General features: G+C 32.5%; 1 protein-coding gene across 5 annotated transcripts in view; it reads left to right on the top strand.

Moving 5' to 3' along the window:
* LOC131673846 (serine/threonine-protein kinase BRSK2) overlaps nt 1–26,721 on the top strand; it is a 175,079-nt gene that overhangs the window by 117,088 nt on the left and 31,270 nt on the right. For 4 of the 5 annotated variants that reach the window (XM_058953316.1, XM_058953822.1, XM_058953892.1 and 1 more), the window contains 2 exons: nt 21,646–21,797; nt 24,139–24,291. In XM_058953316.1, the coding sequence (XP_058809299.1) occupies nt 21,646–21,797; nt 24,139–24,291 (305 nt within the window). Of the gene's footprint in view, nt 1–21,645; nt 21,798–23,579; nt 23,586–24,138; nt 24,292–26,721 lie in introns of all 5 variants that reach the window. The other variant, XM_058953953.1, reaches the window with a different exon arrangement.

The raw sequence follows: 26,721 nt of genomic DNA on the forward strand, positions 1-26,721 counted from the left end.
TTGTCAGAATTCAATTTGTTAGTGTAACGTAGGAATAAACAATTGTATGTTGGGGAGAAAAAGTGACCATGTCAAGTCCCAAGCAAAATCTATCTGGAATAGCAAAAAATAAACTGTGCTATCCTTTGCATAAGTGAAAAATAAAATATATATATTTTTTCTTATGTCATTTGCAATTGTTTATAACAAACTATTTAAACAAATTATAAAAAAATTTATAATTTTCAAAATCTGAATGCGGAAATCGATTCTGGGGGTAAAGTTTAGACGAAAACCTATATAACACTTTTCTGTCAGAGGCCAATTAGTTATTGTAATGAAGGAAGAAACATTCGGCCTCCTGAGAGTGTTTCAAAAAATCGTATAAAATGAAGCTAATTATTGTATTTATCCATCAATATTGGCATGAATTATTGTAAATATAATCGGTGGGATTGAATTATTGTTCATTGCCATGTCCTTCTTTATGACTTTTGCAAACAGGCATAGAACATTTCTCACAATACCATTCCGTTCTTGTCCGACATGTTGAAATTCCACATTTCCTAAGACTCCCATGTTTCATCACGTGTTCTTGGGATGAAGTTTCACTCTGTTTCTGTCGTTTGGGGGGACGTTTGGAAGATAACTTGTCAATATAATATTCACAAACTTCTTGAACAATATCTTTGGAACCTTTTCTTTCGTCTAGATGTAACTTATTGTAAATCACTGTAGCGTTTGCTAAGGATGCTTGGATGAGCCGTAATACAAGGCACCATGTCCATTTCTTACTTCGAATTGTAGGCATCAAAGCATTACAGTGTTGATCATGTAGATCGACGTCACCCATGTGTTCATTATACATAGAGAAACAATGAGGAAAAAGAATAGATTTTTTCGATGATTCCTGCCATCTCTGCATTTCAACTTTTGGTTCATTTCCATATTTCGAAGAGAGAATCGATAATGGCTTTGAGTCCATAACTGTAATATAATTCAATTTTGAATTCACTTCATGCATTGAAATAGTGTATCCTCTTTTAGCTTTTTTTGGCATTTCGACTTTCACTTTCACACGATTATGCCGAACAGTTCCTGTCGCCGATAAACCATTTTTTTTCAAATGAATCATAAGATCTGGGTTTGTGAAAAAGTTGTCAAAATAAATATGATACTTTTTCAGTTCTTCTCTCTGTGTTTTTTCTAATAAATTCGAAAGTAACTTTATCACCACTCTAGACCCTAAACCAACGGCAACTAAAGGATTTCGTTCATCGATTCCTGATTTACCAGTGTAAATATCAAGATCATATATATACCCATCAGAAGAACAGACTGCCCATTCTTTTATTCCAAATCTAATGGGTTTATTCCTTATACATTGCTTGATACCAAACCTACCAAAGTATTTTACCATTATCTCATCTATTGATAAATTATAGTCAAAGAAACCAAATTGCATACAATTCTCACGAAACATATCATACAGAGTTCTAACCTTCCAGACTTTATCATTTTGATCAGTTTCTTGAAGTTTATAGAATCGTATGTTCTTTTTTATGGCAACGAAATTATTTCTAGACATAAGTTCCGCAATTACTGGACACTGAAGTATTCGCTTTTTTGACCAGTAATCACGAATACTTTTTCTAGAATTGAAGATAGTAATCATTATGATTGTAATAAATTTTTCTAGATCATCCATACATAAATCAAAATGATTTTCAGAAGTGGCTTCAATGATATGGTTTTTCATTGATTTCGAAAAGAAAACCTCAAACAACTCAAAAGCATTTTTGGATTGCAATGATGAAATAGGTGAAATATTGAAGTTGCTCTCGACATGCGGAGAAATATCATTCAAAGCATCATTTTTCCAACTGTACTTATGATTCGGTTCCAACAATTTCTGAGTACTTGTGTATGTACTTTTAACATGTTCGTAAGAACCTGATGGTAATTCATTTGATAATGTATCTTCATTTGGATCACCGTCCGAATCTCCATCTGAACTTTCATATTCATTAGGAATGAATGCTATATCAATATGTTGACCTTCATCACTATCAGAATCTTCAACTAAATTTGGTAGATCGCTAATTCTCCGTCTCGGCATTATCAGTAACGTTACCAATTTAGAACAAAATAAAAACTAAAAGTTTTCCGAAATTATTATTTCAAAGAATAGATCCAATGTATAAATGTTTTCAACCGTTAGCCCGCCACTCAAACGTGATCTCTAACACGGAAGGATTTACGAAATGAAATAAACTTATCCAATTACAGTATAAGATCTCAAAATTTATCAGTAAAAAATACTGATATGATTCCAGATACCATGTGTGAGAATGAAAACACTTATTTGTCAATAGTTTATTTCTACATAAAGATATCAAATTGAACTCTGACAAAAAAGTGTTATATAGGTTTTCATCTCAATTTTATCCCCCGAATCGATTTCCGCATTCAGATTTTGAAAATTATGAATTTTTTTGTAATTTGTTTAAATAATTTGTTATAAACAATTGCAAATGACATAAGAAAAAATATATATATTTTATTTTTCACTTATGCAAAGGATAGCACAGTTTATTTTTTGCTATTCCAGATAGATTTTGCTTGGGACTTGACATGGTCACTTTTTCTCCCCAACATGCAATTGTTTATTCCTACGTTACACTAACAAATTGAATTCTGACAAAAAAGTGTTATATAGGTTTTCGTCTTGATTTCACCTCCAGAATCGATTCCCGCATTTAGATTTTGATAATTATGAATTTTTTTGTAATTTGTTTAAATAATTTGTTATAAACAATTGAAAATAACATAAAAAAAAATACGTATATTTTATTTTTCACTTATGCAAAAGATAGCACAGTTTGTTTGTCGCTATCTCAACCAGTCTTAGCGTGGGCTTTAATGGGTTAATACTGGTTTGGCATATGAATAATGTATGATATAGATAGAATTGGTTTGTGATGTAAGTTAGATGTTCGATATAGGATTGGCTTTTGATATAAATTTGATATTTGATATAGAATTTGCTTTTGATATAGATTTAATATTTGACATAGGCTTGGATTTTGATATGTATTTGTATGTTGGGTTTCTTTTGTCAAGTTATATTTTCAAGTCTTATTTTTTTTATATTCTCTTGTAGTCGTGTTTTCTTTGGTATATAAATTTTTTTTTAGAAATGTTTAATATCAAATTGTTTATAACTAAAGTCAATTGAAACAGTTTGAAGATGTTGTAAGTTAAAGTTATAGATAAATTCTAGGAATTTACATAATTAACAAAAAACTTGATAATACTTGATAAAAATTCTTTATTAAAATTTAGTTTTGACAATAAAAAAAATTAACTAATATTTGAACAAATGTTAAAGATCAATGAAATTGGTTCTAAAACACTTTTGTTCATGAAAAAAATGATACCTATGAAATTGGCCAATTGATTACAATTGAAGAACCTGAAAAAAATAGGATTTTATTATATTATGAAGACCATGTGAAAATATTATTTATACTAAAATAAATGCATATCATATTGTCATAATAAGCACATTCACTAATTTTATAATAGACAAAAATAGTAGATGAAATTTATAGTTGTATTGTGAGATAAAAATGTATACAAGTTGGTTCTTAGTTTTTCCAATTGTCTGTATAAAAAGGGATTTTACCCAAAAAAAATATTTCAGAAAGCAAAGAAAGTTGTATTTTCTATTTATTTGAAAACCGCCAAAGAATAACATGAATTAAGAACATGAGATTTGTTCTTTTTATGTTTTTCAAAGTCTCATGTAATGTAAATATTTTTTATTGCACTCAATGAAATACAATCAAATCTCAGTACATACCTTTTGGAGATAATATACTATAGAATTAAGTTATCTTGTTTGGTCTTTAAGGTAGACGTGTACCAGTTTCAGATTTTTAATTTTTTTAAATACTTGTCTAACCAAAAGTCTGTACTCCAAATCTCCCAATTAGATAACACTGTAATATAGTTTATATGGTTTCAATATTATCTTAAATTTATATCTTGTTAAATATTAAAAAAACACTATGTACATCTTATAGTCTTTCTTACTACTTTCAATAGCACTCTACAATATTGGTTTATCAACTATTTGAATGAAATAATAATCTTAATCTCGCAATAGTTTTCTTGTATTATTATTAACTTTTATTATACATCCTATATAAAATTACAATAGTAGGAAGCACCTTAACTGTTTTGCGAATGTATATTTCAGTAGTTGTGAATAATTTTATAAATATTTATTTATATTTATTTATATTTATTTTTATTTATTTTATATTTATATTTATATTTTTTTATTTTTTTTTTGTGAATAATAAGTATATCAAAATTCACTACAAAAACAATGAATAAAATAGGTTAAGACTTCTGTGCAACTGTTTTGATGTTGTTAGAAACAATATGTTTGTCATTTATTACTTATAAATATATTATAAATATATACTTACGTATGTTGAAAAGTATTTGAATTGTTATAAAAACTGATTACTGATAGTATAAAAGAATCATGCAAGCAGGCACCGAACTAAAACAGCGTAGTTACAATTAGAGATCGCATAATCTGTGGTTAGTTGTATGTCGTGTAACGGTAGTTATTTCTTCGTTGTTGTAAGTCGCTATCCGTTAACAAAATATCTATGCCGCCGTTGTTTCCCACTTCCGACCAGCTCCGTGCTGAAAGCGCAATCTGAAAACGGGCGCGAAAGCACGGGGAAATGCAAGGGAGCGACGGTCGCAGGTTCTCGGAAAACGTTGCGAAAGAAAGGGGGGGGGGGGACGTAGAGGATATCTGGTATCGCCGAATAAATTCGCCGTCTCACTCAAAATAATTAGGGAGAATTTTATTCGTTGTTCGTTCATACACTCGCGCACATTCCGCATCGACCGAGAGATTCGAGCCGCACGGTCCGCTTAGACATACGCGTGAGAGAGAGACGGGAGATACGGTTTCGGTCGGCGCGCAGGCCGCGCAATTTTCCGCACGCGAATATTACAATATTGGGGAGGACTTACGCGAGCGAATGCTGCTGCAGACAGCTTCGCCTTACAATCCTAGTTCAGTCCCGCGAAGGTCGTCGCCCAAAGTCCTCGAGGCCAGGTGAACTATGGTTTTGTTCTTGTTTATCGTGGGCGACGATTCGCGACGAGTCGGATTCCCCCGTTCGGATGGTATTTCTCAATTCTGTCGCCGTCACACGATTCTTCTCACAGGACACCAACCTCAATTTCGGCACTCTCTCTTCGCGATGACTATTCCGCCTCGCTTGATTATTTTTCGCACCCAAAAGTTAACAGAGGAAGCAAAAAAAAGGACAAAGGATCTATACGCGCGTGTTATCTGCTTGCCGGTCTCACGTGTACTACCTACCTCGCGTGTCGCAACTATCTCCTTCTCTTTCTCGCTGCGCGGGCCCGTTGCGCATGGCGCGCCATTTCGAATCCCGCTCATCTACCCCTTTAACGAGTCCACTCGTTACAGTCGAGATCTGATGTTCGTATAATACAGGCTACGACCTCTCACGAAGCAGTTATTTGTATAAATCTAAATATGACTATAAAAATATGTATACTATATATATTTATAAAAACACATTTTATACGATTCAAATTATTTATCTTATTCAATGAACACAATTGTTTTTGCTCGTTTTAAATTCCGTTAAAAAGAAATAATAATTGTTAAAAATGTAGCAATTTTATGTTATATTAAATCACTATTGTTTATATTACGCTTTAAAAATGTGGAAATGGATAATATAAAATAAATATAGATTTTTTAATTTTATAAACAAAATTAGTAAATGAAAGGTTATAATTATTAATTCTTTCATAGATAAATAAGGATAGGGAACTTTCTTTTTACTAAAAAACAAACTGTACGTACAAACATTTCGTTAAAAAATTTTTTGATCAGTGCAAATATCAAATGTTTTTACAAAAATGTTATGATAATAATTCACAAATATACTCTATATGAGGATCGCTATCACGTTAAAATGATAGTTAATACATAAGACAATGTTTCATTAAGAAATACATTATACCACTACAATTTTCTTGTATTGTATTCCTTACATAAATTTAATGTGTGTCGTTAAAAATGTTAATTGTCATATATTTTCTTCTTAATCTTTTTAAATAATTTAACTATTTTCAAATGAATAAATATTAAATTTGCGTCATTTAAAAATTACAACGAACATTAAATGTTAGGTTTCTCTAAATACTACAGTCTTGCAAATTCATACATATTATACTTATCATTTTTATAAATAACTTATTAATATATAATTGTTTATTCATAGGAACACATTGAAAAATCTGAACTATCCAACAGATATCAATACGGATCTATCAAACCTTAAAACTATAATACTTAAAAAATCTGAAGCTATTCAAGAATGTTTTCAACTACATCTAAATTCAGTCTTTGAATGGCCGTATCAACAAAACTGTGGTTTTTTATTTTATATAACGTTTAAGATGAGTAATGTAAGAAATCCGACTTATTTCTTTTCTTATATATAGAGAAACCTTGAATGACTTATTATATTAGTAAACTTTTTAAACATTATTAAACTTTAAATTAATAAATATAACTATGAATCTTGGAAATGTTATAAGGAATAAAAACCTAGCATTATATAAATAAAGTCAAGTACTCAAAGTTCAATTGCGCTTTTATGTTTTGGGAATTTTCTAGCCTTAGACATCTCTGCGACTGACATACTTGGAATATTTTTATCCGGAATAATCCCACTCATATCTTTACAAGTAATAGTAGTCAGCTGACCTAGAAAATATATTAGATTTATTTCATTGAAAGAAAACTTATTTTAAGAGTTAGAATAATAGCACGATTACATTAATTTAAATTCTACATACCACAGTTAACCAGTTGACCAATCACCTTGACAAAAGTTCAAAGTGCAATATTTGTAGGAATGTAATTAGTTATTTCAATATTAATTTTAATAGATCCATTTGTTATGGCTGTGCTGCCGTAGCTTATATTGCCATAACGACTTTCAACCACTCTCAATGTTTGCTTCAAATATCCAGAGATTGCTGTTATAATATTAATAAGGTTAATTCAGTTATTTGTTTTCAAATTATACGTTGTAGCTTTTTTTAATTAAATAATATGATAAAATAAGATTTTTTAATGAATTATACGATAATAAAATTTATATAATATATATGTTAAAATGCTCAATACTCACATACTAATCCACTTGTATGATCAGCAATAGAATCGAAATCTACTTCAAGTACTTGATTGCTAGTAACATCGGTTACTGCATTGTAGAAGCCCAAGTATTCCACATTCGTACTTTTAACAATTACGATTTCATAAGGTACGAAGCCCTCATTCTTCTTGGTAAAAGAAGATTTTACTGCTCTTGTCAACCCTCCAGTGATGTTCAATATCTTTACAAAATAATAATAATGTATGATTTTACCATGCAACCTTCATTTATAATCAAAATGATGGATTTTGTAAATGTAATACTTACTCTGTTCACTCTTAATTCTGCTTCATATTGGTTAATCAATTCATCTCCCCATATACAAATATAAATCTTTTATTTCCATTTGTCAAAGCAAATTTGAACAACTTGAACTTTTTGTCTTGGCCAACTTCCTTTGGAGCAGAAACTTCATACACAAACCCACATATTTCACTATAAATAAACCAAATTAAATAGTATTAGTTGAAAGATAAAAGAGATTATTAGACAAAATTTTTTAGTTTATATATAATATCTACACATACGTAGTTTTATCCTTGTCTATAAGTTCCATGAAAGCTTCATCTTCAGAAAAAATAACATTTTGATTGTTGAGAGGATTATTCTCGTCATTCATTATTTTGTAGATAGACAAAGTAATCTAAAATGTGAACAAAAAATCAATTTGCATGTTTGTGACGGTTAAACAATAATGCTAGCGAATTTCAAACACGTGGTAAACATAACCATCACTTTTTTTATAAGAAAAAAAAATCAAAGTTTAGTAAAGAATAAAGAATGATAAAATATGTAATCAATAAAAATATAGACGTATTAATAATTAAAATACTTACCTCTCTAAATTATTGAATGATTTTCTTAATACGGATGATAATGGATTTTTCTCTTACAATAAACAATAAATAAGCACATCAATTCCAATCTCTAATAGATTTATACATGCGTGAAGTCTGTCACACATCGATTATTCGTTTTTCACACACAAAAGCAAGTAGCCGTCATATCTACGTTAGCGATCAGCCAATCAGATCCATATACTACGTCAGCGATCAGCCAATCAGATCACGAATAAATTGGCTTCACTTAAATCAGTATCACTTTTTTATAGGGGGATTATCGGGTGAAAAATAATGAAAAGCGTTTTACAGAAAATAGATTACGCTTATTATGTACATATAATACGTATTTATTATTAATATTCGTTACAGTATTAATTTTTTTTTGATTTTTTAGTAGGCGGGCTATTTATATTATCACTTTCATCACTTTCTGACCCTTCTTTATCGGTTAATTCACTTGTCGCAGGAATATCGTAAGTGATTTCGGTAGTAAATGTATTTTCATCATCGTACAGTTCTTCATTGTCTTCATATTCATCTTCTTGTTCTTCGTCTTGTTTTTTATTATAATTTATTGGTGGCAAATCAATAGATGCTTTTTTATTGGAGCAGCTGTGTCCCCTACATATTTTGCAGAAATCCGAACATTTCAAACCATTTTTGACGCAACCACAAGATTTCGTGCAGTTTTTTTTGCAGCTGCATTTGATATTTTTTAAAATATCATTGGGCACTAGATTTCCTTCCGTAAAAATTGGTTTATAAATATTATTTTCTAGTTTCCAGCCCCAGTTCAATGGTTGAAAACTATTGTCGGATTCTACAATATTTTGATCGGAGTCATCTTTCCGACCAAACCAAGTTTGCACTTGATAATATACACGGTATGCGTAATACACGGCTGCCGATTCACTCGGAGGTAAGCATTGCAAAGAAAATGACTTGTTACGCACGCCCTTTTCATAACAATGATACCTAAATTGGTTCAATGTCATATTTTGGTTTTACTTATCTCCGTATATTGCTATTATTGCCTCGTTAGCAGCAGCAGTTATTTCAATTTTCGATGCTTCAGGGTTATTATATAGCTAGTTTTGCAGCTAATTGCTCATTTGACTCTGCAGCTTTCAATAATTTATTTTTTCCTTGATTGAAAAAAGTGGAGGTTGCATCGCAGCCTGTAAAAGCGTGCAACAACAAAACTAATGATTTTAATTGTTTATGCTTGAAGCTGTTCGAATCATAGAGACTAATAACACCTTTCGTCTCTTTTTTTAGATATACTAATTTGTCGCTCGGAGTAAGTTGCACCATAATTACTAAAAGATCCGTATCAGAACCTATTATCACTGAGGGTATTACACTCGAGCTGAGTTCTATGGCAGTTTGTACGATTAAAAGATCAGCATCTTCTTCAGCTTGTCTGACTTCAATTGCTGTTGGTAATTCACTCGCCAAAAATGCAATAAAATTTTTTTTATTGACTTCATTATCTAAAAAGTCGGCTTGCTTTTGAGTCAGCGGCGTTTGTGCACTAAACTCAACTTGTGAACAAATTCTCTTAGCCTTGCGACGCATCCGTTCAGCTGATTTTGTTCCTACTTTATCATATCCATCAAACACTATAACCAACTTGCAGTCCTCGCATTCATATTTTTTCAAATGATTGACGTATTGTTGAACCAGGTCACCGAATGTCAAATCCATCTCTGTCGGGTTATTCCAAATTAATTTTTTTAATAAATATCCACCATCAATAAAATGATAAGCTGTTGAAGGTAGTACAGAAATTTTTTCGAAATTACTAGCAAATTTAGATTTGTCGGTTTTTCGCAGCATTCCGTTTTCAAATATTATTACTGGGTAAGGTGCAAGCTCGTATGCAAGATATTGCATTAAAGTAGCTTCATTTCTCACAGCCATGAAATACGTTGGAGCATCAAGGTTGGATTAATTGTTATGATTTCCACGCTGTCTACAATAACTTTTCCTACCGCGGCTTGTAATGATACGACTAGATTTTTTTTTGTGAATTTCATTTCATCAAACATTGGCGCCGATGCGACTACATTTCGCAAAAGTTCTGTTCCTACCTGCATGGCGAGATGACATGTGATACTAGAATCTCCCATTATGCCAGTACTAAGAGATACTTGGACTGACGCAACTGAGAAAGGATTATTCTTGTGAAAAAAGCAAGAATCTTTTGCAGTTCTGCGTAGTCTCTTTTCATGCGTATTTGTCGAGAATCTTTGTGTTGCTCACTCGAGATAAAATTCACGTTGGAATATGATTGTAATTCTTCGCTCAAATCTACCATAGCTGGGGTAGATAAAGTCCACTGTGCTTGAACACTCGGCGTGACACCACGACCACGTGTAAGACCTCCTGTGGTTTTCATCAGTCGCATCAACGACTGCTCTATAACCATATCAGACCAGACCCCGGACCAAAATTTATCCGTGCGCCTGATCGTAAAATAACCTAATTTGGTAAATTGTTCTATTTCCTCTGCAGCTTTACCTTCAAGTTTATGCTCTGTGAATTTTGTATAAAGATCGATCATTTGCTGTAAATATAACCAAAGACATTTAGCGTAGTGAAATTGCCCAGTTGCTATAAAAATAGGTAGCATTCGATGGCAACTTTCTAAGTGCATATCAAAATCTCCACTTTTTTCAGCTTGAATAAATAATTTCATTATTGTCAGCAGTTTAAAGTATAAAATCCACAGCCGAGCCGTCGGCCCCCGAGTTTCGAGATTGTTTAATCGATCGTGGAATTTTAGGTAAGATGAATGGAAGTTGAGATTATCTAAATATTGATTCAATTCTGGGCCTTCTTTCACCAAAACATTATTCATAATTTGTTGTTCTTGTTGGCTAAAATCGCAACTATCCATTATTAGCTTACCCAAGACTGCGTGTACCATTAAATGAGCTATGACTGATCTGGAGTAGGCCGTTCCATTCAGTACTTTCTCACAAGAGTTCTCGGCGAAGAGCTCGCAAAATACGAGGTGTGATCAAAAAGTAAGGTGAATTTTTATTTTTCTCAAAAAATATTTATTTATTCATCAATTTTTATTTTATCTCCTTCAAAGTAATCCCCCTCGGATATAATGCACTTGTGCCAACGCTTTTTCCAATCCTCAAAGAATTTCAAAAAATCATTTTTTGTGATCTTGTTTAGTTCATCCTTCGATGCCGTCTTTATCTCCTCAATCGTGGCAAAACGCCGTCCTTTCATGGGTCTCTTCAGTTTTGAGAACAAGAAGAAGTCACAGGGGACCAGATCTGGGGAATACGGTGCCTGTGGCATCGTTACTGTGTTGGTTTTAGCCAAAAATTCGCGCACAAGCAACGATGTGTAAGCAGGGGCGTTATCATGGTGCAAAAGCCATTTTTTATTTTTCCACAAATTCGGACGTTTCTGGCGGATTGCTTTGCGCAAATTGCGCATAACTTGCAGGTAATATTCCTTATTTACTGTTCTACCCTGTGGCAAGAACTCATGATGCACCACGCCCCTGCAGTCAAAGAAAACTGTAAGCAAAACCTTTAAATTTGATCGAACTTGGCGTGCTTTTTTTGGTCTTGGTGATCCAGAATGCCTCCACTGGGACGATTGAGTCTTAGTCTCGACGTCATAACCGTATACCCATGTTTCGTCACCTGTTATAACCCTGTTGAGTAAATCTGGATCATCGTTGACGTCATTCAGTAGCTCTTGGGCGATGCTCATGCGACGTTTCTTTTGGTCGAAATTGAGCAATTTCGGAACAAACTTCGCTGACACACGTCTCATGTCTAAAACACTCGTCAAAATTGATTGGCACGAACCAAATGAGATGCCAATATCATCAGCAATTTCTCTAATGGTAATTCGACGATTTCCTAACACTATTTTCTTCACTTCTTCAACATTCTCATCAGTTGTTGATCTGCTGGGGCGTCCAGAACGAGGTTCGTCGTCGGTGTCTTCTCGGCCTTCTTGGAAGAGTTTATACCACTTGTAAACATTTTTTTGGCTTAAAGTAGACTCACCGTATGCCACTTTCAGCATTTCAAGTGTTTTGGAACATTTGATTCCATTTTTCACACAAAATTTAATGCAAACTCTTTGATCCATGTTTTTAGACAGCAGCAAATCGTGGAGCACGCAAAACACTTCTAACCTTGATGCCTCTCACAAACAAACCAAACATACTACAAAGCTGAAATTTGGAACGTATGTTCTAGACGAGTGTACCGACATAACCAAAAAAGTCGAAGATCGAACGGACGTAGCCCGCTAAATTTCAAAATTCACCTTACTTTTTGATCACACCTCGTATGTTGCGTTTAACAAAATTTATTATAAACAAATATTTGGAAGCCCGATGGGCTCTCCTATCTCTCCTTTATTAGCTGATATTATAATGGAAGACTTAAAAAAACACTGCTTGAACGTGTTGTGGAATAAATATCAAATTAATTCTGTTTTCTACTATAGATATGTTAATGATACTTTGATATGCGTTCCGAAAGATAAAATTGATTTAGTTGTCGAGACGTTCAATTTTTATCATAATAGACTACAATTTACGTTTGAAATTGAAATGAATAATTTTATTCCATTTCTCGGCTTAAAATTGATCAGAAATAATAATAAATTAGAATTTGACTGGTTTAGAAAAACAACACAAACTGATAGAATTTTAAATTTTAACTCAGAACATACAATTCATCAAAAAGTTAATATAGTTTCAAATTTAGTTGATCGGGTGTTTTTACTTGCTGAAAAAAAATTTCGTTCACGCAATTTAAAAATAGTTACTAATATCCTGAAAAAGAATATTTATCCATTTGGATTTTACAAAAAACACATACACAAGCAGATTAACAAATATAAAAAAGGGAAGAATGATTCTAAAAAATCAATAAATCAAAAACTACCTACAGTCGCTATTCCAAATAATTGCAACATCATTAAAAAATGTTCTTCTGTGTTAAAAAAAACATGATATTACTCCAATATCTTTATTACAAAAACCATTACGAGAGTTCATACGTTTAGAAAAATAAAAGACTAATCTGATTTATTAGATAATACTGGTATTGTCTACAGTTTTAACTGCAAACAATGTTCAGCTGTTTACATAGGTGAAAGTAAGCGATCCTTAAAAATTAAATTAAATCAACACAAAAAAAAAACATTGACTCGGATACAGTAGTAGCTACACATAGAAGAACTCTCTCACACGAATTTGACTGGGACAAAGCTAAAATATTGGATTATGAAAAGAATTACAAGAAATGCAGAATATCCGATATGTTGCACATCGGCTTACAAAACAACACTTTCAATAGAAAAGAGGATATACAGTATCTTACAAGTAACACTACCCAACCGTTACTCACCGATCAGAATGAAACTTTGCACATCCATAGAACACTAAAAAATATGGAACCCCTATTTTTTCATTTTCTCGGAATTAGCTTTTAAGGGGCAGAAACCACCCCTAGAAAATGATAAAGGCGGAAACCTTCATGGACAAAATATAAAAAAAAAATATATATATATATCATACAAACTCATTCTTGCAAACCTACCCACTGAACCCACTCAAACGAAACATCCGCCTTACCCCAAATCTTACCCCTTCTCCAAATCATCCCATCTCCTTCCCCGAACATAGAGCGTCCAACTAAACTAATTAAACATTTTCGTCTTGACTATACCACTCTCACGTAAATCAATCAAACCTTATTATCGCTTCCACATAAACTAACCCCATCACGACCACCCACCCACCCACCCTGGATAGGCTTTCAAGGGGTAAAATCCAACCCCAGATACTTAAACCCAATTTCCTTGATCCCCGAGCCCTGTAACCTGCGAGGCTATAAACCCCAGACCCTTAATCCCAATTTCCTTATGAGCCCTGTAACCTGCGAGGAACTTGAACCTTGAAGGTCATTTTAAGGTCAGGAACAACGACGTGGATGTAGTAAATTCTGTTCCCTTTGGGGTGCTTGTTTCACGTGAGTCCCCTTGCCTCTCTCGATCGAGGTGCTTGTTTCACGTGAGTCCCCTTGCCTCTCACGTACTTCACCTCGTACATACATTACTGTATCAAAAGATATCCTCTATTATACAAGTTCGTTACAATAATGAGGTGGGTTTTCTTCACTGATCGCAAAAAAATGCTGTATGCACAAGTTTTCAGAACACCAAGCACATTTGATAATTGCAGATTGGCAACAAAATGCACATTTTCTATCAACATTCTGAAAGCAGTATTGCACAGGAATTTGACATTTATTCGGTTGATCTGTCACGTAGCCACTTTTCCACCATCCGTATTTAAACATATTTATGAATCTTGGCGCTGAAAACTGATAATGTGTCAATGACTGTAATTTTAAAATGGTATTTCTCAAATGTAAATTTATTTCAAAATTGTTTAACATTACCATATCAGAAAAACATTTGACGAAATTTTTCCACGGTCTAAAGCCATAGACATCTAAAGGTTGGATCATCCCAGTCGTTCCAGCAGGTATAGTACGAATTTGGACGACTTTATTTCCTTTTTTTATCTTTTCAAATACTTTTTCAGTTTGCCCTGTCCAAGAATCCAACAATAGTGAAGAGTCCAGACCGGCAAAAGAGAGAAAGACTTTTTCAAACCATTTTGCGGCAATTTGAGATGTCAATTTTCCAGAATTAGAAGGGTAAACAAAAATATTATTTGCTGTATACAAATTCTTTCATACAATTGGTCCAAACTCGCCATCTGTTTCTTTCAAGACTATTAATAAGGGAGAATGGAGTTTGCCATCAGCTGAAATAATCGGTTGTATAGTGTAACTATGGGTTAATGAGTTTATTGATTGAGCAAGACATTCTACTTGTAGTGATCCCTTAATTGACAACGTACGACCTGCATGAGCTTCCAAATTGAATCCCGATTGATCAGAATTATAAATATTGGCTACACCTTTCGATTGAATATCTTTGCGAATCTCTTCTACGAATTTCGAAGCCGACTGTGATAATTCAGAAGCATTTGACAATTGTGCAGTAGTAACAAATTTATTGATTTTTCTAGAGACTATTCTATGCTTCACTTTAAAGTTATGTATCCATTTTGATGAAGCCTTAAATAATTTCGAAGATAACTTTACATTTTCTCTAGCTTCGAGCGCCCACCTTTTCAAATCTGAATCGTGAATCGGTAAACATTTATCAGAAACACTATTAAACTTTTCTAAAACATACTTTGAAATTTCAAGTAGTTTTTCTGACTTTGATCCTCCGTTTTCAATTTAATTTTCCCATCTGTACAGCATCATTTGATGTTTTACATTTGCTAATTTACTTTGTACAGATTCAAGACTTCTTCTTTTTCTCTTACCTGAACGCCAGTAAGTGACCGCTCTTATTTTATACTCCAAATCTGCACTACCGTCTAATGGCAGATGTTTATCATCTTCATTTGAATCATCAGATTCTTCTAAATGCAAATCATCAACTTTCGATGCTTCAGCTATTACGCTTTCTTCATTGTAAGACAAACTTTCATAACTGTCAATAAATAATGAGCAATCGGATGCTGTTTTTATAAGATCTGCCAGGTTAGAAGCGAAAGATTGTTCTTCATCAGTTATTCTAGATTCGATGTTATATTCAGCACCGTCGAAAGCAGAACGCAGCAAATTTAAAATATTTTTTGGATTCATCAGCATTTTGAATTTATAAATTTTTGGTCAAACAAAAAGCAGTCTTCAATATATTATTTAACTATTGCTATTTGAAAATCGAACTATTATTTTAAATATGGAAAGAAAAAGAATCAAAACGTGACATATGAAGGCTAATTAACAAAGAAAGATTAATAGGTATATTAAATATCTTTTACTACAAAAATTATTAAGTACATACAAATGTTTATAAAGAGGAGATTTTACTTTAAATGTGTTAAAGCATGAAATTAATCTAGACCGGCAACTTTTTATGAAAATCATTTATTCTTTATAAAGTAATAACTTCGCAGTATATTTTTTTATGTTTTACCGACTTGTGTTATGGGAAAGCCAGAAAATATAAAAAAAACTTATAGTTTGTGTATTTAAATTATACTAATTATGAATGAACAGTTTTATACTTATTTTCATTTCGAAGTATTTTTATTCGAATTTTTGAAAATACATTATACTTATTAATTAATCAGATGTTTCTCAAACTGTTTTTAAGATTAATATGTTTTAACAACACATAAATTATCAAAAATTATAAAAAATTGATATCAATTCTTTTTCAAATTAACATCAAGGAATTTAATATAACTACAACACAGGTCGACAAAATTTGGCAAAAATATGTTACCAGAACACGAGTATACTTTCCCGAAGTTTTGCCAAGTGCTGAATCCAAATTCGAGGTCAGAATTTCTCTGGTGGCTCAGACTTTCGAGATATCCTAACCTAAATGTACGAAACAAGCGGTTTTGGCCTATTTTTGAGGTTATGTAGCTTCGCAACTTCTTTCCTTAAAAAAAATCACTTTAAAGTAGACCTACACTGTTCTTCCAAATACCGTTGAGTTTGCTTAAATATTTCTTTCAGCCAAAATACTCATTTTTCAAAATATCGAATTTCATGAATTTTCCGAAGATTAAAATATTCGTTCCCATAACTTAAAACGAATATTTAAGGAAGGAAAGATAGGACAAGTCCACAAACCCGGCTCGGGGGTTAAGAAAATTGAGGTTAAGGGTCTGGGGTTATAGCCTCGAAGATTATAGGGCTCGGGGGTTAAGGAAATTGGGGTAAAGGGTCTGGGGTTATAGCCTCGCAGGTTACAGGGTTCGGGGGTTAAGGAAATTAGGGTTAAGAGTTTGAGGTCATAGCCTCGCAGGATGCAGAGCTCTCGGGTTAAGGAAATTAGGGTGAAGGGTCTGGGGTTATAGCCTCGAAGATTATAGGGCTCGGGGGTTAAGGAAATTGGGGTGAAGGGTCTGGGGTTATAGCCTTGCAGGTTACAGGGCTCGGGGATCAAGGAAATTGGGTTTAAGTATCTGAGGTTGGATTCTACCCCTTGAAAGCCTATCCAGGGTGGGTGGGTGGGTGGTTGTGATGAGGTTAGTTTATGTGGAAGCGATAATAAGGTTTGATTGATTTACGTGAGAGTGGTATAGTCAAGACGAAAATGTTTAATTAGTTTAGTTGGACGCTCTATGTTCGGGTAAGGGGATGGGATGATTTGGAAAAGGGGTAAGATTTGGGGTAAGGCGGATGTTTCGTTTGAGTGGGTTCTGTGGGTAGGTTTGGGAGAATGAGTTTGTATGATATATATATATATATATTTTTTTATATTTTGTTCATGGAGGTTTCCGTCTTTATCATTTTCTAGAGGTGGTTTCTACCCCTTAAAAGCTAATTCCGAGAAAATGAAAAAATAGGGGTTCCATATTTTTTAGTGTTCTATGGATGTGCAAAGTTTCATTCTGATCGGTGAGTAGCGGTTGGGTAGTGTTACTTATGCGTCACATACTCGTATATAAGTCTTTATTAAGATCGATGAGGAAGGGATGATAGATGAAGAATATATATACATATATGTGTGTGTGTGTTGAAATACTTGATTTCTTACTGTATTGTAACTTGACTGGCTACGAGTTGTTCGTTTTAGCCTATAATAATTTGACTACGAGAGAAATTAGGTACATACATATACATATAAGTTGGCTTTAAAATTACATTTGCTACTTTATTGTTAATAATTTGTTGTTTTTCTGTTAATAAAGCCTGATGAAGACAGCAAATGTGCTGACGAAACGTTGCTGAATATAATTAAAATTAAATGAATTTCTATCTCTCACTATTTCCCTTCTTGTCATTATTACAAAATTTATCATGGAAGAAAACTATAAGGGAATCAAGATATATGTTACATATATCTCATCTTCATTATTGAAAAAAAATGCATCTTATCTTATGACAAAATCTTGTTAAAGAGAATACCAGCGCAGATAACACAGTCCGACAAGATTTTTGCACAAGCAAACCATACATAGTTCCCCGAAAAATTTTTGGCGCTGAAGCCGAATCCGGCCACAGAATTTCTCTAGCACGTTAGGATTTTGAGATATCCTAACCTAAAAGTGCGAAAATGGCGATTATATTTGAGGTTATGTAGCACCACAACATTCTCTGTACACAAAAAACTACAAACGACGCCTTAATGTAGCAGTCTAACCCTTTCAAATGCCGTTGAGTTTGCTCAAATAGCTTATTTTTTCTTTGAGATATTGCATTTTAAAGTTTTTCAATTTCATAAATATTGTACCTCTCAACATACGGCTTTGAACGTGTCGACATCGAATTTTGTGTCAAGCGATTTCAATGAACTACTGTTTTACAAGAAAATTAAGATACATACCATAAACAGGCTAATCCAACTTCAACCTAAATTACATCATCCCCATAAACCCTTATAATCCTTAAAGACCATCCCTACCAACCCCGAAACAGACTAACCCACCTAAATCTAGGTAGAGTGAGTTTAATCCACTGCTTTTCTATGAGGAACCTAAAATATCAACCACAGATAGGTTTATCTGTTTTCTCTTTGATCCCCAGATACCCTTACAACCCTCATAAAACGCCCCTACTAACCTCAAGCAGGCTTACTTACCTAACTCTGGGCAGAGCGAGTTTAATCAACTGCTTTTCTATGAGGAACGTAACATCTGAACCACAGATAGGCTTACCTGTTTTCTCCTTGATGTACTCTATCTCTAGATACCCCTACAACCCTCATAAATCCCCTTTATCAACCCCCAAGCAGGCTAACACATCTAACCCTTGGTAGAGCCAGTTTAATCAACTGCTTTCCTGTAATAAAATAAATATCTCATTGACATTATCTCTGATATACCCCTCCTCAGGTAGAAGTGGTTTATAAAGGTTGTAAGGGTTTGTGGAGATGAGGTATATCAGGGTTAAAATGGGTTAGCCTATCTGCGGTTGAGATTTTATTTTTCTTATAGATAAACAATTGATTAAACTCGTTCTACCCAGGCTACGGTGTGTTAGCCTGCTTGGAGGTTAGTAGGGGTAGTTTATAAGGGTTGTAAGGGTTCGTGGGGATGATGTAATTTAGGTTGAAGTTGGGTTAGCCTGTCTATGGTATATATCTTAATTTTCTTGTAGAATAGTAATTGATTAAAGCCGCTTGAACAAGTATTCTAGAGTCAATGATTGCCAATTTGTCTTTATTAATAGTAATCTCTTTACTTTTTTTGATCAATGTTCATAGCACAAGAAAATACACTTTTACTTATAAGAAGTTCACGTTCTCCAATATTTTACAGAGCTGGAACTACTGCACAGAAATTTTTAGATTGATGTACCTCAAACGAACGTAACTACTAAAGTAACCAGATCAAACTCGAAGATCGGCTTTTAAGCGAACATTTTTGTTATAAAAATTAAAAATAAATAACCGATTGATAGGTTTAAGATTCCAACTATTGATCGAGATACATAATTAGTAGATTTGGATGAATTCTTCTTTAATTATTTTCCATTTCTATCCGTGAGATTCAGAAATAGACGTAAAGCGGATTTTTTTCCAATCCGGTTCAATATTCGTGATTTAATAGAAATCGATATTGAACAGATATTAAAAAATGTTAAGATTAAGATAGTTGATAATGGTTTTATAAGAAAATTGGTTTAACTGAAGGCGCACGGTAATTTTTCTCGAAACTCGGCTCCAACCTAGAATCTCTTTCCTTCCACCATCTAACAGCGTGCAATAGTATAAATCCGTTAATTATTTACTTTTACGTTTGGCGACGTGGAGACTAACGGTATTTTGATTTAGTACCACGCCGTAAAAGTACTAGTAACATATTAGATAGCCTATTAAAAAAAATTGTATGTGCAATGTCAATGTTTTAATCGAATTTATACTATAATAAATGCTTGACAAAAAATTACAATTTTATTAATATCCGCGAATTGCATTCGTATCACACTATTTTTTCAAAAAAAGTATTTTGAATAATTACTACCAAAAAAGATAAGCTATTATTGATATTATGTTGCACTCGAGCTTGTTTTGGTCATGGTGGCTCAGTGGGTTAGAGCACAGGCGTTTGTGCAAGAGGTTGAACCCCGGACATGTGATAATTTTCAGGTAGGTTCGAGCCCCGGTCATGTGATAATTTTCAGAAATTTTTGTTACCGTGATTCCCGTGGTTCGAATTCCATCTTAAACTATAGGTCCGGTCATGATATGTGTAAAACCATTTTAACAAAATGCTGGGAAAGGCGAGCCTGCATATTCATGACTAGAGAGAACCAAAAATAATCCGTATAGGTAACTAGTTTACCTCTGCAGCGTTCCACGTGGACGTAATTCTTGAAGTTACAATAACAATAATAATATTATAAAAACTCAAAAATACAAATCGCGGCTTCTATTGAAATTAGTTGGAAACTTTAGCAGCTTCGCCTTTAAATATTTGAAAACGTTATTTACAAAATAATTGAAAATTTTGTTTAATCATTTTAATAACTTGTATCAAGTCCGACGTCAATTAATAAGCCATTTAAGAGATAATTTTTTTTGAAGATTGCACTATATAAATAAACTAATTATCTGTTTTTTTAAAAATTCTACCACAATTGCATTGAGGAAGCTTTAAGCTATACGCTGAATTTTTTTTTGCGATGTTCTATTCATTTTTTATAGAACGTCTTTGAAGCTGTCCTCGTAAAAAGTAGTTCAAACTTTCGTATTTTTTTTCGTTCTGATTGCTGTTACAACTTTGCAAATTAAGCTAGATCGACCGCTAATAAACCAATTGACGCGCAAGCTTGAACGCTATTTTTTTTTATAGCATTGTGCGATTTTCTTTCACAGAGCCACACGCTTAAAAAGTAGGAAGTCTATTAATAATATTTTAACCGATAGTAGAGCTCGCTTTCCTTCTCTCTTACTCCCTTATCCACTTAATACATTGAGTAGGTGTCAAGTCACGTCCAGCCTGTGGTACCCTGTTGCGTTCGTGCACGAGTACCTTACTAAGTCTTGCGAAGTAATGGCTTACCCGTGAACGCACGCGTGCGTGTGTGTATGCGTGTATGGGTACGCGGGTGTAACAACTTAGCTGCAATGCATCAGTTTATTTTCTCAAAATATATCAGCTTCAATTTTCCAAAAATACTATGGAAATTCAGGTTTTAGTGACTAGTGGCTTTTTGATTAAAATGTTTAAAAATAAAATATTACAATATTAAAAGTATTTGACGCACTATTAAATAGTCGTGCATTACTATAAAAAAATTTATTTTACTTTCACTATAATAAAAATCGAATAAATAGTTTATGCTAAGTCATTTGAAAAATCCTTACAAATATAAAAATCTATAAAAAACCAATAAAAATAAAAATTGTTTATTTTTAACTTTAAGAAAGAGTTTTTTTATTACTCTAATATAATTTTCTTATTTCATAAATTCTAGTTATTAGCGTGAACGATGTTCCTTCAGGATCTCCTCACGCTGCAACCAGTTCAGGTGTACATCATTGGCGATCAAGACTTAGTACAATAAAGAATTCTTTCCTTGGAAGTCCACGTTTCCATAGACGCAAATTATTAACAAATGTGGATGACGTAAGAATTTCGATAATCATCATAAATTCAAATTATTTCATATCATGTAACGTGTGTAAAAAAATTGTCTTTTACACGTTTTATATAAATTTTATACAAAATTTGCACGAAATTTGTAGAAATTTTGTACTTAATAGTAGTAATAAAGTACAAAATAGTAGTAGTTAGTAAATAATAATACTAAGTAGTAGTAGTTAGTAAAAAAATCTTATTATTTTTAAACTGTATACTAAAATTATTTTGTGGTTGTTTTTTTTTAAATTGAAGTATATTTTCTAATTGTGTGATTGATTACAAATACATTTTTCGATACTATTCATTTTATCACTCTGATGTTCAATAAATATTATAAAGCTTGAAAATTGACATAATTTAATCTCTGTTCCGATATTTTTCAATCAAGAAATTTTTCTTTTGTTGTTGCTGTATATCATTGCATGAAGTTTTATATTTACTACCATATAGAGAACGTTTTAACGGTGTTAGAATCATTAAAAATATAATAATCAAGCAAATTTTAAAGAGAAAATAAAATTTCCCGCTTTAAATTTTTATCAAGTGAGGTCACATTTACTTCATTAGTAAATTTACTATAGTGCCCTGTACAACTTCGAATTTCCTCTCGATATAAGCATACAAATATTTTCACAAAAAATTCTTTTATACAATTTCTAGATTATATATAAATTTCTGGTACATATATTTATATGATTCTGAATATGGCCTTGAAAAACTTAAGTATAGTCCTTAAGGAGGTTACTATCCAAAATCCATTTCCTTAGGATTTTGCTTAAATTCACACCAAATATTTATTATCATGCAACACGTTACTAGTTAAAGTTTGGTGAGGCGTAGCGTCACGGTTTACGAGATATGAAACCTCAACGTTTCAGAATTTAACACGCATCATATAGGCGTAGTCGCCATGTCACATTAGTTTTGGAAACATTTCCAATTATAACATAAAAACGGCTTTTAGCGATTTGTTACAAAAATAGTATGATATTTTTCAAAAGTTAATAAAGATAACATCCAAAAGTCAGGAAGTCTAGCGTCACCGTTAGCAAGATATTTGAATGTAAAGTTTGATACATAGTATTAGATTTATTGCATAAGTCGCGTGAGCTGAGGAAAGAGCAGACCATGTGGCAACACCGCCGATACTTCCAACTTGCTGCTATACATATATTGTGTGTAGCCGCGATGAATATTGCAGGCTACTGCAAATATATTTTATTATTTGTATATAAAAAAGCTTTGTTCGAAAATTTGACATAAATGTTTTCCAAAAACAATTCCGGGTTACAAACATTGCAATTGGAAAATGCGCAAAAAAAATACTTCTTGAATTACAATTAATTTTTTTGGAAGCATAATAACTTTACACATCGTATCATATTATAACTATTCTTTATTTACTTATGAAAATACTGACGGATTCCATTGAACAATAACGATTTTTTATAAATTGTAACTAAGTAAATACATAAAAAAATTGACGGACTTTTCCGTAGATAAATGACATAACATTATTGACTTTTTACCCTATTAATAATTTTTTCTAAACATTTTTTCTTATTAGTGACTCTTAGTTTCTTATTCTCTAATTTTTCAGTCAAAAAAGCTACTAGTTTTTCTTCACCTGCTGCATAGAAACTTTTCAGATGAGAAAAAATGGCGACGCGATGTTGCCAAATCTCTCTTTCTCTCTCTCTTTCTCTCGCTAGTCTCACTCTGTGTGTACACATGAACACTGACTCGAATGAGTGCGTGTGCACACAGGTGAGCGTGATCTGTATAGCTAGTCACTTACAAAATTTTCATATTCGTTAGATAGCGTTACGAGTGGCGCTAGTGTAATAGTAAGCTTCAAACTTTTGAAAGTGATGGTAAGGTATAGTAGTAACCTCCTTAATAAAGACTGAGTTGAGTAATATAACATAGAGGCATCGAGAAGAATTGGAGAACAATCAAAATAAAATATTAAGTGTTAGAACCGCTTCAATGGATACTTGGAATAGTACTTGGAAAAAGAGAGAGAGAGAGAGAGTGTGTGTGTGTGTGTATGTGTGTGTTTAATAAGGCTGATTCTACAGTGATGATTGATTTCAGTAAAGCTACTCTAGTTTACTTAGAATATCAAATTAAAAGAAAAATTATCATTTATTGATTAATTTCTATTTTAAAAAGATAAAGTTTATTGATGACTATAAAAATCCTTTAAAATGTAGAAAAATTAAGAACTCATTATTTAATTATTGTACAAATATGTATTAATTTACTAAAATCTCCATTCCAAATAAGATATTAATTTTAAATAATTTTATTCCTGTATTTTTAGGTTCAACTTACTCCAGAATCTTCGCCAGAATTGACAAAAAAATCTTGGTTTGGAAATCTGATGACTACCGAAAAAGATGAAACATATACAGTATTAGTAAAAGGGAAACCTATCGCTACTCTTAAAGCTGATTTGATCCACGCCTTTCTTTCGGTACATATACTTTACATATGTATTCGTTTTTAAAACGTTTTGGACACGGGAAATGTTTCCAACTATTTTTTTTAGTTTCTAGAGTAAGTTAACATTTTGAAAACGCTTGAAGAACATTTTAAATACATTTTTCAATAAAAATATTTGTAACCTGAAACACTGAAATGTTTGTGAAATGTTTATAAAATGTTCTCTTTTTTACTAATTTTATAGAACCGGAAACGTAGATCTGATAAAATAATCGAACAAATTTATTTAGTACAACCTATTTTAAATTTTATTTGATGATTATATATGATCATTTATTTGCTTTCTCATAGAAAATATGTACGAGGCGTAACAGTTAATATTAATTTTTTCTACTATTATATTGAAAGGAATTGTTGAATTTCTTAAATATTTACAATTATTGAGCATTTATTTACAGCTTTGGTTAATAGTAATTTAAGGTTTTGAACACTGTTTTCTATGTTATCTTATTTAAGAAGTATGTTATACGTAAGAGTTCATCAGTGTAAAAAGCAAATTTTTTCCAGTCTGTTTTAATAAAGCTGTTGAGTACTTGTGTGTACAGTATAATTAATAATGGCGAATGGTCCGATGTTAGGTTCAAACATGATCTATTGATCAATATGTCGGTTTTTCATAAAAAATTCTACCTCTAAGGATTGCAGCTGGTGAACTTAATCCCCATCACGGATACTGCGCATTATAATTGTCTCCCGACATAAAGCAATTTTCTAGACAGTGAAAAAAGTTTGTCCAATTTTTTTATATTATTGTTTTGTTTGGGAGATCACAGGACAAACAGATGACACTGTTATCGGCCCTGTGTTGTCGTTTATAGATACACTGGTTACTTATAAATAATTTTCACTGGTGTGTCTGCGTGATTGTGAACGTAATAATTAATTTTTCTTTTGGTGATGATCGCACTATCTCCATGTACATGCATTACCTTCACACAAAAAAAATATATACCGCTCTACAAAACAATAATCAAACCAATCTAGACCTATGGTGGGCGACTTCAAATTTAAATATTGAAGTCTTAGAAAGATTTTAATTAAAAGTTATACGAAACATTATACGTATTCAATGGTTCGTACTAAACGACATCATCTGGAACGACATACAGATACCATCAGTAAAAAAAAAATACAAACGTTTTACGTAAAATACAACACTAAATTATAAAACCATACAAATAAATTCATCAGCAAACTTCTTAATACAATGCAAGAAACACAAATTGATGAAGATATAAAGAAATCAAAATCTATCTTATATATATAAGCTAAAAATAAAAACAGAAAACTCACTGGAGTATTCTACTGAATATCTACATGGTGTCTCATTTTAATTCATGTAGCCAAATATCTTCGAATGCAAGCCAGATGCAAAAAAGTGGTTTAGATAAAAATTATTCGTGTCGTTAGAGGTCAACTTTTGGTCACCTTCAATTTGACCTTGAGGTAATTTTTCAAGGGCATTTCAAGATTAAGATAATTTTTTAAAATGGGAATCTCTATTTCTGATGTCGGAATCGGAAAGAGCGGGAAATTTTATGTCTAAAACCGTTCTCCAAACATTTCATTTACAACCTCCACAAGCTTCAATTAAGATCAAATGCTTAAAAAATGGTAGTCTTAAGCAAAATAAGCCTTGATCAATCGAACCGATCAATTAAAAAATTTTTGTAGTCGCGAATTATGAATTTGATGTTAGGTTTCTATGGGGTGCGACGCAATGGTATCGCATGGAGGCTGAATCGTTTTAAGTAGGGTCAATGTTCAAATTTCCATGAAAATCGCTAAAAATACTGTCTTGTGGGTTTCCACGGTCATTTATCTGCAAAAATTATAACAACGTTACTCTATTGGTTTTAAGCTCTTTCTGATAATACTGGATCCTTACTTTTAGTGTTATCGACGCGCACATAGTAAGGTCTGTTTCCTTTGGAGTCCTCTTGCTTTTCACTGGACTGCTTGTTTAACGTGAGTCCCCTTGTTTCTTACCATCATTACTTCGGTTGATATTATCTATCCACGGAGTAAACGTTCAAAGTTACATCCGTTAGTTTCCAGGCACAGACGTAATCATAAGATCTACGAATTCTATCCGTACAATCTTCCCTTGTTATAAGTCGTTGAGCAAAAACTACATTTAATACGTACCTTTATATAAGAAAAATTCTTGTGACGTCATATCTGGTGAATTAAGAGGCCAGACTTTCTCGTCCAATCCACCTCTCATTGTAGTTGTTATTTAAAAATTCTCGAATTATTCATGCAAAATGCAGTGCTGTACCATCTTGCTCAAATCACATTCTTTGTCTTGTAGCTAGGACTACGTTTTCCAAAAGTACTGTCAAGTGGTCTCTTGATAGCTCTTAATAGTTGTTTCTATCGACATTTCGCTTAAAGAAAT

Source organism: Phymastichus coffea, unplaced genomic scaffold, assembly GCF_024137745.1.
Source record: "Phymastichus coffea isolate CEN01 unplaced genomic scaffold, Cenicafe_Pcof_1.1 PCOF00001, whole genome shotgun sequence".
Lineage (NCBI taxonomy): Eukaryota > Metazoa > Arthropoda > Insecta > Hymenoptera > Eulophidae > Phymastichus > Phymastichus coffea.